Source organism: Eufriesea mexicana, unplaced genomic scaffold (genome assembly GCF_001483705.2).
Source record: "Eufriesea mexicana isolate 0111107269 unplaced genomic scaffold, ASM148370v2 scaffold70466, whole genome shotgun sequence".
Lineage (NCBI taxonomy): Eukaryota > Metazoa > Arthropoda > Insecta > Hymenoptera > Apidae > Eufriesea > Eufriesea mexicana.
Genome location: NW_016974771.1, coordinates 117,060 through 134,404, shown reverse-complemented (window position 1 = coordinate 134,404; position 17,345 = coordinate 117,060). Strand labels below are relative to the sequence as shown.

The window sequence follows — 17,345 nt, the reverse complement described above, 5'->3', positions numbered from 1 at the left end:
ACGTGATGTGAAATATTTTTTTTTGCTGTACACATTCAATAATTTTTTTTTAAGTATAAATAGACGACTATAAAATTCTTTGTTTTAATTTTCATTTAATATTGTTTTAATAATAATAACGCTACTAAATTGTAAATATTAATAATATTTATAATATAATATAATAATACAATAATATTAATAATAATAATAATATTATAATAATAATAATAATAATAATAATAATAATAATAGTATAACACTACTAATTTGTAAATTGTAGTATTAAATATACTCAAAAAATATCTATTGTAATTTTTCCTGTACTTTCCTTTCGTATTTATTGTAAGACGTGGTGATGATAATGTAATCAAGTATGAATTTTGATACAATGATCAGTTTTTAAACGTTTTCATTATTTTTTCTACTTCATTATTGCAAAAACTGTATCATCTCACAGTAACGCTCTTTGTTTGCATTCCGTCAAAAAATTGGCAGCATTTACAGGCCGTTATAAGTTTCCCCCGTTTCAGTTTAGTTCAATATCATTGTCGTACCGTATAAGTGCTTTTTTAAAAAAGAGAACTGTTTTAAAATTTATATATGGCGTACCAGACAGCCACGTACTATAGTTCTTCTAACATTCAACCTTTCATACGCATTATTTTTTATTATCGCATTCTCGCTCACATTTATCCTTTCATGCTTTCAAGAACTTTGATACCTATCCTTTTCATAGGAACCGCGCAATTACCTTATGTTGAAGGTATGCAATACAAAGAGGCGCGCGACATCCCTACATCTCTATATATTATATTACTGATTATTAGTATCTAGTATTTCAATATACGTATATCAATAAAGGCCACGAGTGTGTTCAATATAAAATTACTAAATAGTAGTTGAAATTCGTTCGTACTAAAGTAGTATATATAATTTTGCAAACAGTTTGTATGACGTGCTTACATCTCTATATTTATTGTGAAGACGGATATCGTTGATTTCATGTTTCATAAATTAAGCGGTCGCTTGTACATTATCAACCTATTTTAGGCTAATATTTAGAGACTGCTTATAACTTACTAAAAAATAATGGTGACTGCTCCACACTGCTTAAAAATCTTAATTCATCTATTGCTTGAATTCTATTCGTTACTGGTAAATAGCAAAATGATATATCAGAATATAACTGGAACTGATATGTATACATTGTAGAAGTATAGCGACCGCTATTGACAAAAGTAATCTTAATTCGTCAACAGAAGTAAGTGATGACGCAAATAACAATACAAAATATTTCTCGGGCAAATCCTTACCAAGGACGGACAATACGCGACATGATAAGAACCGCGACGAGAAGGTAATCAATGAAAAGAAGTCATATATGTGGCGTTATGCTTAGTGACCGACAGTAATACTTTGAAAAAGAAAATACTGGCGCGCCGGTGCTCAGAATCTTGTATATAATGCTTGGACAAAAATAAAATAATATTCACAAATTATGTAACACATTTTCTTGATATTTTAGCAAAAATGGGTATCGTTAGAAAAAAAACAACATTAGCTAATAACATAGCTAAAATAACAAAGTTATTATGAATTAATGTTAAATACATTATAGCTAAAACAGCAAGAAAACTTATGCTTGTTATGAAAAAATATATAAACATTTTGCTTTATGAAAAACTGCTTAACAGTGATCAACGTGGAAGCATACATGGAAGACGGCGCAAGTTGGTCGCTCGTCGCGTTCCTTGCCAATCATGAGAGCTCTTTTACTTAGCTGTACCTCAGAGTATAGAATCGACTTCGAAAAATATAATAATATGTATCATAAACTTTACATCGCTGTAAATTGAAAGCGACATATATCTCGGAACATCTCCAAAAAAATATTATAAAACAATATGTTTGAAGTTTTATAAATCATCTTTGTATGGACATTCAGAAAATGTGTACGTCTCTCATGTAGAATAAGTGACTTTACTGAGTGTTTCATGTGTACACGAAACTGGAAGAGAATTCAAAGGCTACGACGCTTAGTATTGCCTTTACGAATTTCACGAAGCGTTTTATATTTATCGCGACCTTGTTTAACGTTTTCCCTGTGAATTTTATCCATAACAGTTTCTTTCGATTCATCACGTGACTGTGCAAGATCTTGCTTCAATGCCTGAAACATATTATTTTTATTTAGACATATTCACAAACGCTTTTTCAGAGTGTAGTAGAATTATATGAAAACAAAAATGAATACCTTAAGTTGGTCATGAAGGCGTTCATTTCTTTCTGCCAAGGTACGTCGCTCCTCAACAGGATCAATTATCGATTCATCAGTTGCAAGATCTTTAGTGACATCACCATGAGAAACCTCATCTTCTCCTTCCTCTTCACCTTCTTCATTTTCTTCAACATGATGGTGATGAGGCGTTGTACTAGCTTGATATGCCCGATCGGCTTCTTCTTGCCTTAATCTATATAAACAAAATTACCGATTTGAAATGTAAAGTACGATACAATTTCTTTGTCTGATACTGTAGATAAAGAAGAAATAAATTATATACTTTGCAGCTTCAAATACTTCTTCCAATCTCCTTGCTTCTGCATCTTTCGCCACTACTTCAGACTGTATACGTTGTATTTCTTCTTGCTTAGCTCGTATTTCTTGTTCAAGTTTAGCACGCTCTGCTGCTTCCATTTCATGTGAAAGTTCCAGTTTTTCCATCATAGCTGTGAGTTCCTTTACATAAAAAACAAGACATTTAGAAATGTATGTTATAAGGAAATTACATTTTATACTACATCATACGTACTTTCTGGCGATCCTCTAATTCTTCTTTTGCAGCTTGTAATTGTCTAAGGTGTTCTTCTAAACGTCGGATCATTTCTTGAGCTTCGTTTAATTCAGCTTGCCGCCTATCCATTTCTTCTGACATATTTCGAATCCTTTCTTCATATTCTTGTTGTTTTCTTTCGGCACGTTCTCTTGCAGCTATTTCTAACTGTAACTTCTCCCTCTGTTGTTGTTTGGCAATTTTTTCCTCTCTTGCTTGCGCCTTTAAATTATTAACGTTTATTTTATAATTACAATAACGATTCATCATTCGTGGTATAATTAATCTTCTTATTTAGAGGTAATAAAAAGATATTGAATAATAGAAAATAAAATATAAGTGTAATTACAAAAATATACCTTCATCTGCTGTACATCAATTGTGTCAGGTTTACGTCTACGCATATAGAGTTCGTGATTGCCCATACATAGTGCCAAAATTCGTTTATTAATCTTAACTCTAGTTGCAAAAAAGACAAAATCTGGTGCCTTTTTGTCAATTGGTTTAATTATGAATTTTTTCTCATTAAACGAAATGTTCCTTATCTCAGACCATGGAAAACCAATTTTTGGCGTTAATTTGTCATCTTTTTCGTATATATTCAAACCTAAAGCATCAACACCTAGCCAAAGATCTGTACCTTTTTTATTACGGATTTCAAAATAATTTACTCCGTACATTTCCAGATCCTATACAACAAAAAAGATGTTAATTACATAATAAATAATAAATACATAATAAATAAAAGAATTATTTAATCGTTACCTGCGCAATTTTTAGGTATTCCATCATAGCATCTTCACGTAACATGCCACGATGTTCTTGCCACCAATTAGTGATTGAACTCTCCCATTCCTCTTTGCTCATTTTATGTTGATCGACGACTCGCTGTGGCAGCAAGCGGTCATTTATCAAAAAGCCAGCAGTATGTGTACCTTTTTGAAAATCTCCATGTTTTGCTTGAACTGCATATGAGGCTAACAATACTGATGTTTCCGGAGGACAGTAGATTTCATCCGTAAGGATTGCATTCTTTACCTAAATACAATCCATATATAATAACATTACATTGTTTAAAAGAAAAGTAAAATTTCTATTGTTCTTTGCTATTATTATTATATAGAATATAAATATATTTGTATTATTAAATTATAAAATATAAATTAACAAAATCCATATCAATTTCAATAAATATTAATCTGATTCAAAGGTACAAGTTTTAAGAAATACAATGATAAATTTTTACTTGAAAAAAGGAACAAAACTGGTCAAGTTTACATGAAAGTATGTTAAATGTATAATACAATATCTACATGACTACCGTTCACGTTGATTTAGTTCAGAGATAATTTGAAAGATAATATGCAGTTATGTACTCAATCTTGTTTCGTTGTAATGCAATTCTGCTAACAATACCGAATAGAGGAATGATTATTGTTCTTTTACTATATTCTTCAAATTGTTGGTGTAAATCAAAGAAATTTGTGTTATAATAAAAATAAGAGCGTCATAAAAATATATAAAAATCAACTTGTTCAAATTTGACATCAAATATCTTAATATATTTCATACTTGCAACTACTGTACTTGGACTATAGTCTTTTTAATACAAAGTAAATATCTTCGTTACAAATACATTGACTATTAGAAATTTTAAAAAGTCCGAATTTATACAGGAAATGATTATTTAAAACAATAACAATACAAAACGTAAAGAATATAATTAACTGCAATTATCTGTAAAAATAATAAAATTGTAATTGTATTAAAATGTCTAAAATATAATAAAATTTATGTAATATTCATGTGTACGAACTTAAATTTTACGATCAGTATAAATCGACGCTGGTTTATTATCATTTTGAAATTACCATTTAAAAATCATTAAAAATATACAAAAGAACAATTAAATCATGTAAAAGTCATGTTCTGTAAATTAATTTTGATACTTGGATCACAAAATTTATTAAGTAACATTTTTTGGTACTAAGCGAAATACATACTGCATTAAGAACGGAATTTTAAAAACATCTTCTCATAAAAAAGACTAGTCCATTTTATAGTCTTCACACAATCCAATAATATATTCTGCCATTCCATAGAAACAGAAATTATTGTAACATTAGTTCGTTAATTTAATCTCTAAATAATTAAGTTGGTACCCCTTAAATTAGTAGCTCTTGTATTTTTACCAATTTCAGGCTTCATAATTTCTCAAAAATTTTCTAGAAATCTAAGAATTATACAGAAGCAAATTTTTAGTCCTGCCATGAGGATCTCTAAAATATGCAATATCAGATTATTTAATGAGAGACACGGATCTCTTTTCGTTTACCGTTGCCAAACGAAAAAAATGGCGGCGGCGTTGAATCGTAAATGTATACTCCTCCATATCACAGAATTTTAATACTCAATTTGTATGTACCATGGGATAAAAAAGATTAAAAATTTCTGTTCTAAAGATAGAACGTGTAAAAGAGAAAGCACCGGTTATCTCGAATCATACCTGAAGGTAAAACAGGCGCAATGTGATATCTTGAATCAATTCCTCGGCAACGTCTTCTGGATAGAACTTGGCGCGAAATTTGAACTGCAGCGGCGTCTCTTTCTTGACTTCCTGGTTCATCACCTAAAATGTTCGTGAATTTATTAGTACCGTGCGTAAGGGGAAATTTTCTCGGGGGTAAATATAGAATGTTCCAAAAATAAAATAACAAACTGAATCACCCGATCGTACGGAAACGTGCATAGTGTGCGTTCTCATCGATATAGTTAATGGACTGGGTGACGTTTGCATGCAAAATAAAGGGTTAGAAAATTCTCATGACATAATTAGGTGATAATAAACGGTAACGTGACAACGATGTGATTGATAGAATTTTTTATCACATTACAGGTGAACATTGTGACACGATAATACGAGCATTAAGATATCTCGTTAGCCAAATGGACTCTCGATTTGGGCAATCGATAAAAGATTATTTGTTATGGTCCGGGATTATCTCTTCCTTGATACATGTCCTCGTGAATTAACGATCTTGTACATAGAGAGTACGCGATACACGTGAAATCTTTATTGAATTTTCTTTTATTAGTCACTGGAAGATATAAACGCGATAGACATGGGTGTAGATATTTTATAAATGGTAAATGATTATTGCGATGACGTTTCGATCGACACGATTATTTGTACTCGCAGAGGTATGCGTATATCTTATCTCAGCGTGTAAGGGAAAAATGGAATTATATGTTGGAAGGTAATAAGCAACGCACACACTTTTTCAGCTACTGACTGACATCATCAGGAAATTGTTTACTCCGAGAATTTCTCACTGTTCAACGCTTGATTATAAATTGATTAATTATTAAACACTAGAACTACCAAAATCAATCAAAGTGCCTGCCTTCAGACCTCCTTTCAAGTTAATGAAATCGTGCAGCTGCTTTTAGCAAAATTATTGTCGACCTTTAATGAAATCAGAACATAATTACACGTATTTAATTATTTGCATGACGCTTTATTATTATCCGTATGCAATATACAGGATGAGTCGTATAACCAGTCCAGAAGAATGCGTCCCACCAAAAAATGTTTGAAATAAAAATTGCACGGTGTTAGAGAGAACATACGATGCGAAAGTGATTCCTATTGTACAATTTATTTGTTTATAAGATATTTAAGGTGACCTTGAATTTTGTGCAATGTAACGTGTTCTTTTCTGTGTCAATGTTTGAGAGAATAGCTGTGGACAAGTTACATGACTCACCCTGTATATAATACTTAGGTACATGTTATTAAATAGTTCTAGCGTTATTTATTTTTATTAGATTAGCTGCTTATAGAAATGGTTTTTAGTTTTGAATAATATGTTGGACACCATGAAAGTGTTATACCTTTGTCGTAACTGGAGACCGCCATTTTGATTAACGCAACTTGGAATATTAATGAGTACAGATGGTTAATAGCGTGACGAATGTTGCAATTATTTAGCAAACGAGGTTCTTACTTGAAGTTGGTTTACCGAGCGTAATTAAATATAGAAGAGAGTAAAATTTAGAACAGATTCTTCGAAAGAAATACTTTTAACGAGATTCCTCGTAAGGCTTCCAAGGCAACAGATGTTATTTAATCAAAGTATATCATGTTGCAATCTATACGTGTTTTTCAGTATCGTTCAATTACAGATGGAATATTCATGAAATAATACGTCTGTATAAAATAAAGCAAATAGCGTATCTGAATAGAACGAGATATTTTCCTTTTATCTTTATAGTTTTTCCTTTTTATTTCAGATTCGAGAATGATTCTAAGAAACAAAAAGTTATAACGGTTATTGGTTATCAAAGGAGATAATCGAAGGTATTAAGCGATATATTCGAATATTTGTAGCTCATAACAGGTATAAATGTAGCAGATTTATTAATTACAGCAATGTCAAATAATAATGATTTTTTCGATGATTTAGGAAGACCTTTAACATCACAAGGAAACAAAGGAAATGGATATTGTATGTAAAATAAGAATAATTAAACACACATTGGGAATTGAAACAATATAACATTATCTTGTTAAAAATATCGTTAACATATTCATGTTCAACTATAAAATTAATAAGTTAATTAATTAATTATACCAAGAAATGACGTTCCTTTAAATAATTCATATGTAATTTTTAGCAAATTTCAAATAATTTTTATTTAATCACATATTTTTATGTATACTTTGGAATAATAATACATTATCAAAATTGGTTGTTTTCTCGATTTTTTTATTTTTAACATTTTTAGTTTTTTGAAGAAACTGAGAGATCAAATGTTACATAAAAATGAAAATTATCTCTTAATAAGTAGCATAAAATATGCATTGTCTGATTGGTAGAGTGTAATCAATTGACTTTAATTAATAATTTAATGAACTATTTAATTAATATCCTAAAAATTTAATGAATATCCTAATAAAAATGTATATATTAAAAATGCGACAAGAAAAAATTCTAAATCAATGTCAAATTTAACGATAATATAATAATTTTATATTCTAATTAGCACTTAAAAACTAGGAAAGTTGTACAATAAGGTACGGTTTAAAGTTTCAATTAAATCAAAAATGTCTTATTTATATAGTTTCCTTAAGAAAAATTTAATTTAAAATATATTAGTGATTTGTATAAGACATTATATGAGAATATAGACAATTTTAAAACGTGTCTTACAAAATCTACTACAGAACTACAATCATTTAAGAATCGTTATATCTATTATATCTATAAATGCTGTAAGATAATATGTCATCAATCAGTAATTATCTTGACTTCTACAGCTACAGCTTTTGTTAAAGAATATACTTTCATTTTCTCTTTATATATTTGCTTTTATACTGATATTTAACATATGAAAAGAAAAAGAAATTCATTTCCCTCTATTTATAAAAATAACAGTAATCTAAAAATCTAAAAAGCTATTCGTTTGTACAATTTCAATTTGAATTAAAGAAATTTATTTTTCCAAAAAGGTGCAGCTTTATACATCCCCATGGAAATAATTAGATAGTAAAAGACAGTTCCATGCTTTTAGTTTTATGGTCTATAAAAATACTTGAGATTAAGATATTTTAGCATTCTTTAACCCGCACATAATATTTGCATTATAATTTTTGAGATATCCTGTCTTTTATTACAATGTTTGTCATATTATCCAGGAAACGATTTTGAATACAATAGCAACCGAAAAGGAGCATATTTAATATTTTATATTGTTTTCAATTTTCAGCCTGATAAAAATTACATTGAAATTACTAAAATAATTTTTGACTAAAATAAATTTTGTCATCAGTATCATTTTCATGTTAGTACATACTGCATATAAAAAGTAATATCACATATAAAATAATATTTAAGATAATAATGATTTAAAAAAAAATAATATCAAATACCGTAAAAAAATTTCCATTTTAAAAAATATAAAATCTAAAAGAGATAATTGCTGGATCAATATGACCAAAAAACGAAGAAAAATTATTAATATCAAATAAATACCAGAATGATCGCAATTATTTAAAAATCTAAGCTATTTTTTATTTATAAAGGTACAGAATATTTGCCATAACTAATATAAAGATATTTCCCATTAGACATCTCGAAGTTTCATTGAAACAAAATTTAAATATTAACATGAAATAAAAAATTAAACAAAATACACTCTACCAATCATTAATTTTACGTTTTGTTATTATATTATCAGCCTTTTGCAAAAGGGGACTTGGAAAAGGAATCGTTTTAAACAAAGTGATAAGTTACTCTGTTCAAATAATATTTGACTTTTATATTAGAATTTTATATTATAATTACCAATAATTTTTTCATGAACTCTTAGTAGAAACATTAGAATTGTTTAATAAATTTCTGGCACGAAGGGAAAGCCAAGTGCAAAGTGTTAATAATATTTATAATTATTGTATCATTAACTCTTTGCACTCATATCAATATACATTTGCAATAGGAAATTCCTCGAATCTAAAAAATTTGTTTTAAAAAGAGAAAAACCATAAATACCTACGTATCTATTAACTCTGCATTTCAGTATCGGGACTATGGCAACATGATTAATTAGCAATTTATTACTTTGTCTTATCTTTATCAATCATGATGAAAAAGTGAGCAATACTACTTCATAAAGAACTCACAGATAATTCCAATTTTTTACGAATTTCTAATTTCAAAAAAATTTATTTTAAATCAAAATATTCTCAAATAGCAAAAAGTTAATATAACAGTCTTACTCGATTCTTCATCCTCAACCTTGAAAACAAACATAAATAAATTGAAAATTACTAATGTCGCTCTGTTATCACGTACAATGCAAAGGATTAATGACACATATAATGATAATGTTAATATTTAAATATTAGTTCTAATCGCGTCACAGTATCTATTAATTCCAAATACAGACAACAGATGAGCACGAGAAACGTGGAGATAAGAACCAAGAATAAAATGAAAGAGAAAGGCAATAAAGAATAAAGGATATTAAGAAACACATTTGTAAACTGAAAGGCGCGCAAACGGAGCATTATTCGGACCGAAGCGAATTCATGGACGTGGTCTCCAGTCATGTCCGACTCTCGTAACACACACGCCCGAGCGTTGCGAATGCGGAACCGCATCCGCCAGGTAGCCCATGCACGGAAGTGTCAATCGAAACCCTGGACACGGTCGCCTTGACCGCCGCTGACACCGCGGTTCAATGATGGTAACACGACTTTTTCGTAATTATTATTGATATGCCTGCATGGTTGCATAATTCCACGGACGGGAACAAGGAACCGACGGTCGAGAGAACGAAAAGAGAAATAAGAATGTGATGGACACTGGGGAAGCGCGTGGAGGCTGCAGGGGATGTAACAAGCGTACGAACTCTGGCGGGACGCGCTGGAACTAACGTATTCTTAATTCGTTAACTCTGGGACGACGCCTGTCCCGTTAATGATAGGTGAAGATCGAATTTTAATAATTCTTTGGGTCGATGGTTCGTATGATACCGTAGGTGCTTGTATTACGGTTAACGGAATTGTGGAATATACCGGGTGTCCCGAGCTCTCCTGTAGAAAGAGTTAGTTCGTTCTATAGGTAAAAATATCGTATAATGATACACTTGTGTAGCGACAGTATCACAATAATAGAAGATTAGGTAGAAGTATTGCATGATAATAAATGTACTGGAAGTATCGAGTAATAATACATAGGCTGATTCATTTAATACTGAAATTAGTTGTAAACTGAAATTGTCATATAAAAAAATGTTTTGAACACCAGTTATCAGTGGGACATATTATGTAATAATTAACTTTTTATCGTTTTGCTTCTTCATCGATAGTTTGACTTACATGGTTAAATATCGTATATTACAAGCAAGAAATTCAAGGAGATCTTTTTATCTTGAAAAAGCGAAATGAGGAGAAACTAATTACAATATTGTGTGCTGCCCTTGATATCAATCATTTGATTAAAACATTGTTTTCATATAACACAGTTTAAAAGTAATTCCAGGTAGTAGAATTAAATGAATCGCTCAGATATTAATAATATAATATAATAATGTAATAAATAATAAAAATATCGAATAAAATTATTACGTAACAATAAATATAATTAAAGAATTATGCTTTTAGAATAAAAGAAGTTTCTTTACTTATAATATTGAATCTCATGATTAATTAATTTAGATCACACATTCCTGTTCTGCATTGAATTAAAGGAAATAACATAACACTGTTTCTTGTTATATTTTTATATTTCTAATTTTTCATTGAAATAATTATCTACTTATCTACTTATCTATTCTTCATTTCGTTAGAAAAAATTTGGATTTATTTTTACCTACAGAACACATTGACCAACTTTATACAGAGAAATGTAAGACACACCCTGTATATACCCTTTCTTTCTCGTTCAGGATGATTAATGTTTTAACGTCGAATTTCCTTTCGTTCTTGATTTTATTAGGTTGCTGGGAAATAAATGACCGATTAACCCTTTCGCTACGGGGGAATTGGCTACCAGTATGATTACGTTGTACCCAACAATCCAGCCTGCAAAGTGAGGTCTAAACTTGGTTACAGACATCTGTTACGATTTTCACAGTTTTTCAATTGTTCAAATTATTTAGCGATACAATTTCATGTATTCGTTTCACGGAAAATTTCGAGATGAAAACATGGATATAAAGTTATATTACAGATTTACCGATAGCAATAAAACGTTATATATTATTTCTTGAACAAACAATACATTTCTCTAGTGGACATTTCCAATTCATTTTATTCTTAGTATATTACTGCTACGTTAAACGAGCTGTAAAGACTGATATAATATGTTACGATGCATGCATCGACTCCTAGATTTCATAATGCAGATTGTAATGTAAGTAGATGGATATCGAGATAACTTGCGAACGCCTCCCTCAATTTCTACTTGATCTTTAATTTTTTATTGTATATGATTAATTCAATTCTCATTGCTCATAATAACACCGACGTTAAAAAATAATAATGCATTTTTAAAAACTTTGTCTATAACCTTTTACTCTATAATTAAATTGTTACTATTGATAATAACATTGACGTTGGAAAATAATAATGCATTTTCAATTTTTAATTTTGTATGATTAATTCAATTCTTATTGTTGATAACAACACCGACGTTAAAAAATTATAATGCATTTAAAAAACCTTGTCTATAATTTCTTACTCTGTAAAATTTAATTTTTATTATTGATTATTGATTATTAATAATAACACTGACATTGAAAAATAATAATGCATTTTCAATTTTTAATTTTGTATGATTAATTCAATTCTTATAGTTGATAATAACACCAACTTTAAAAAATAATAATGCATTTAAAAAACTTTGTCTATAATTTCTTACTCTGTAAAATTTAATTTTTACTATATTCCAATTTTGCAAATGACATTTTCAATTTTCTATTTTGTATGATTAATTCGCTTCTTATTATTAATAACAACACCGACGTTAAAAAATAATAATACATTTTCAATTTTTTATCTTGTACACTTAATTTTAGCTTCTATTATTAATACTGACACTGACATTGGAAAATCCTACATTTTTAAAAAATTTATTTTAATGCTAATATCATATTACAAAGTTCAGTGTCAAGCTATAGCACCGTGAAGAACTGAAACTGATGCAGTTTCATGAAGGAGTTAATACCTGCATCTACAACATGCTTCAGTGTAGACCGCTTTATTCATATAGCTGTAGTTGCAATTGAATACGACGGTCGTACAAAGAAATATCAGTTTGGAAATATTAACCTGTGCTCAAATTGGAGCTGTTAACTACGGTGCTAAATTTTAACATGTGTCTATAATCACCTTTATCATGAACTTGGTGCTCGATATTGGCTGACTATGGTCGCCTTTAGTAACAAAAGGGTTCAAATATATAGTCATTGTTCATCATTCACGTATGATAATTGTTATACATTAATAAACTTACTATTAATTATTCGTATGTTACAAAGTTTATTTTCCACTTCATATTTATTATTTTCACTATTACTATTTATTATTAAGAATTCTTATATTATAAAAAGAATTTCGTATATAATTAAATAAATTCTTCCAATAAAAAATTATTAATATATAAAATAAAAACATATTGCTACTTTTCTTTATATTATATATCAGAAATCACTATAAAAAGATTGGAAAAAATTGAAAAATGAATTTCTGTTAAATTTTATTCACTCTTCGAACTTGTTGCTACTACTCTATCTTTTCTATTAAACAATTAAATAAGTTTTCGAAGTAAGGAGGCATTATTTAAAAAAACTATAATAACCGAAGTTTCCAAGAAATCTATTAATAAAATTGCATTCGAATTTTTTTGAAAACTGAATAAATTATTTTACAAGTTACGAGAAGAAGTTCATGACTTGTAGTAAATGATTCTTGTACAAAACACAAATGAGGTAACGATTACAGATGCTTAGGCCGATCGCTCATTTATTTTCCGCTAACCCAATAATCACGTTTACCATGGTGAATTCTTAAATGCATTTCCTTGTAACATTGTAACACATCATTTACCTCTTCACACGTTTACCGTTGCTTCTGAATACACAACGATCAAGACACTGTGGTACCGGTATATTAACGAAATACTTGCTGATTTCGTAACGTACGAGATATTCCTTTCTCTCTGATCCATAGGAATGACATTAAGGTGCGAAGCAAATTACAAACCACCTCTAATAAAAGTTTAGGATTTTAGAAAGGATGTTTCATAATGAACACGATTTCTTCGTAAAGACAATCTCTAAAAATATTTGTAAATCATGGTTATCGTTTAAAATGAAACCAGATGTCAGTTGACCACGTAGAGGAATAAAAAAGGATAAAGTTACAATATTTATTACGCATAACACGCAATACATAATATATAGCCTAAATAAATTTTCGAAATTTTTAATTATGTTAGTGTTTTCTTTTAACACCAACATTATCAAACCAGTAAAATGAATTGATTCATTAATATTTGCTTTTATTCAGATGGAAATCTAGTTATAAATATTTATATAATAAATATAAATATACAATAAATCTTTATTATATAAATATTATATACATTATATTATAAAATAATATAAATATAATTTACATGTACATATTTATTTTCTATTTAATTTCATCACTTTACATTAATTATTATTATAACTTTCATTGTTATTATGAATTATATATATAATATTATATTATTATTATTATTATTATTATATTATATTATATCATATTCAGCTACATATTTCAGGTCAGTAATACTGATATTAAATTGATTATTATAATTTGTTTTACGTTAGAGGAAATCAGGGAAAACTCAAAAATCCATCATATAATTATGAACCAACGTTCAAGGTGAACATTCAATACATTAATAAAAGGATTTTTTAAACACTTTGTAATATTACACTTACCGGTTTCAATAAATAAATATGTACAATTTAATTTCCACTTTACAAAACATATTTTTGTTCTTTATATTAATATTCAATGAAGTATTGACGCACAAGCTTCTAACTTTACTGCTCAACTTACTCTCTCGTTAGTGTAACAGGGACAATAGGTGCAAAGTATTTTTCTGAAACCAAAGCTACGGATGTTGAATCGAGAGGTCAGCAATTTAATGTTCCACTTGTACCAATCAGTTTGCTATTGTTTATGATATTCAGTCTTTTAATATTTAATTTGTATTATCCAATGAAAAAACATATAAAAGAATAAAATTTTGAAAATATATTCAATATATTATCCAAAAGTATTAGGTCATTCTATAATATTTTTACTTCTCTTTTTTATATTTTTATATAATTTTTATGAGTGTCATGACTATGAATTCAATTTTCAGAAAAACTATATTACTCGAGAGATGATTTAAAATTTGTATTTCACAATTTTCAAAATATTTCAAAATATTGTTTAAATATTTTTAATGGCATTATGCAAAAATCATGTCAAATTTTCGAAAATTAATTCAGACCATTATGTCAGATATAAAAATACAGAGAAACTTTATCCTCTTTTATTGCTTTATGTTGATTTACCATGTATCAAAGAACGATGATAAAAGACTGATATTTGGAATTGCCTATAATTACTAAATTATACAATTAGCTTAATCACATATTACCATAGATTGAAGAAAAAATTTTAACTGATAAAATAAATTTCAAATGAATACTTTAAATCTTGATATAAAAATTAGTTTTAATCGGTGTAGAAAAATTGACGCAGTTCGAAGCTTATGTATAATTTCTTAAATATTATTCTATATTAATATATTCTTCTGATCAATTCTTCAGTGATTCACTTTCATACAAATCACGTATCTTATCATATGCAATAAATAATTTTATATTTTTCTTCATAAATATAACAGTATAACTTCTCATATATCATTAAAGTGTTGTACTTCTTTCGACAATTGCCATGATTCATTTTCATATCAATTACAAAATATCTTATCATATGCAATAAACAGTGTGATATTTTTTATTCAGGCGTCATTAAAACGCAATTTATTTCCAAATTACATAAAATTTCCATTTTTGAAAAAATTCCAAAGGCCTTATTGGCAAAATAATTTAACATAAATTTTCAAATACTTCTGAAATATTTTAATAGATAAATCCATTTGCCTTGCAAATATTTCTAATTTGCATAAATCGATTAACATTAAAAACATCCTCTCAATTGACAAATTTTCTCGTAAAAATAATCCTAATGATACTTCCATTATCAGAAAAAAATTTGTATCATACATAATACATAATGCACTTATGTTCAGCACAATATGCAGAATGGTAGAGCTAATATTAATTTATAAGTTGCATCTACTTAAATTTCTTTCAGTGTAATAAACGTGAAGCAGTAAGTAATTAAATCCTCGAATATTTAAACTTGCTTGAACCACGAGTTCAGCAATTCATCAAATTACCATAATACATTTATATTTTGTACCAACAATAAGAAATGCATTTAAAGATTAACATAGATCATCGATTGCCTGCATCGAAGTGAGACAGAACCAATAATAATGAAATTAACAAATAAAGAGATTAAACGGTAATTATTTACAAAAAATTAATTCAAGGACAACAATTAAACCAAAATTAACAAAAATTAAAAAAAAAATTCAAAAGAAAATTAACCTTTACGGACGAATGCTGAGAAAAAAATTATTTTACAATTTTTATTATTCGTTATTTGCTATTTCCAATAGTTTACTATCTATTCTTTGTTTACCTTCACTTCTCGTCAGTAAAATGTTAATATTCATTAACCATAATCACCGATGTTACATTCGGTTACAAACTCCATCCTTAACCTTTTGCACACCTTTGTCGAACGTGACTTGACATCAGTTTTTATTACAGGAACTTCTATTCGAGTTACATTCGACGTTCTTTGATTCTTTATTTACCGAACAAGAAAACAGAAAATAAGTAATTACTTGAATTACTTAAATTCAAATTATAAATTACAACAATGTTTGAGAGCTATATACAATACAATCAGTAAACGAAATTATTTAAAATAAGTAACAGTCGAGGATCTATCCTGTGAAGTAAATTTGAAACAAAATACTTAAAATAGTTATTAGCAACAAAATTGAAAAATAATTCAGAGTGCAAAGGGTTAAGAAGCTTTTTCGTGATTAAGAATACGTGATGAAGAAGCAGTAATTGCAGTGTTCGATCTGGATTTGCACGAAGGTTTCATGAGCGCCGAGATATCGATCCTCGATTAATTATCATTAGTCATTACTACACGTTAATGTGAGTGTGCCTTAACGAATGATTGTTAGCTTATCGAGTCACGAATGGAAACACCGACATGTACAATATTTTCCAACGAAGGAGAATCACTCGTTTAGAATCACACATTTAGTCCTCGTGGAGTCTGCAACTTTATGACATACTGTACGAGTCTGGCAAGTTAACAGTCAGAAGGAATGCAGTTTGATTGGCCATAATGTAATAGGTCCACCTTTTCCAATATAGAACTGTGAGCACAGATCTCGCGAATTTTCGTTATTAGCTAGAGGCACATCTGCAAATAGGATTTTATATTGCATGGTGTGACGAAAACAATAAACAGGACACATGGAGACCAAATGGGACAGAGTGATGGGGCACCGGTATAAATATAGGATTAGTGTTAACAATTTAACATAAGACAGAAAGAGTGGCGACGTGACTTATCCTCATATTAGAAGGTAACACATGTCAATACAATTAAAAATTTTAATTTTTATTAAAATATAGCTGGCTATAGCAAAATATTAGCTATAGCAATCCAATAGGTTCTGATCTCTTCATTTATGTAAAAAAATTAGCTCACCACGATATTAGTCGAAAACGTCAATACAATTGAAAATTTTAATCATATTATATAAAAAATTGTTTATATATTCAAAATCATATGAATAAATTTTTTACATTAACAAATTT

At 28.6% G+C, this 17,345-nt stretch overlaps 1 protein-coding gene across 1 annotated transcript in view; it reads right to left on the bottom strand.

Annotated features, from left to right (window-relative positions):
• Positions 1–2,002: 2,002 nt before the first annotated feature.
• Positions 2,003–17,345, bottom strand: part of Moe (moesin) — a 35,569-nt gene continuing 20,226 nt past the window's right edge. The window contains exons 5-11 of the mRNA XM_017910072.1: positions 5,320–5,442; positions 3,579–3,851; positions 3,173–3,502; positions 2,793–3,035; positions 2,544–2,719; positions 2,237–2,453; positions 2,003–2,152 (exon numbers count right to left, since the gene is read on the bottom strand). Of these exons, the coding sequence (XP_017765561.1) occupies positions 2,003–2,152; positions 2,237–2,453; positions 2,544–2,719; positions 2,793–3,035; positions 3,173–3,502; positions 3,579–3,851; positions 5,320–5,442 (1,512 nt within the window). The remainder of the gene's footprint in view (positions 2,153–2,236; positions 2,454–2,543; positions 2,720–2,792; positions 3,036–3,172; positions 3,503–3,578; positions 3,852–5,319; positions 5,443–17,345) is intronic.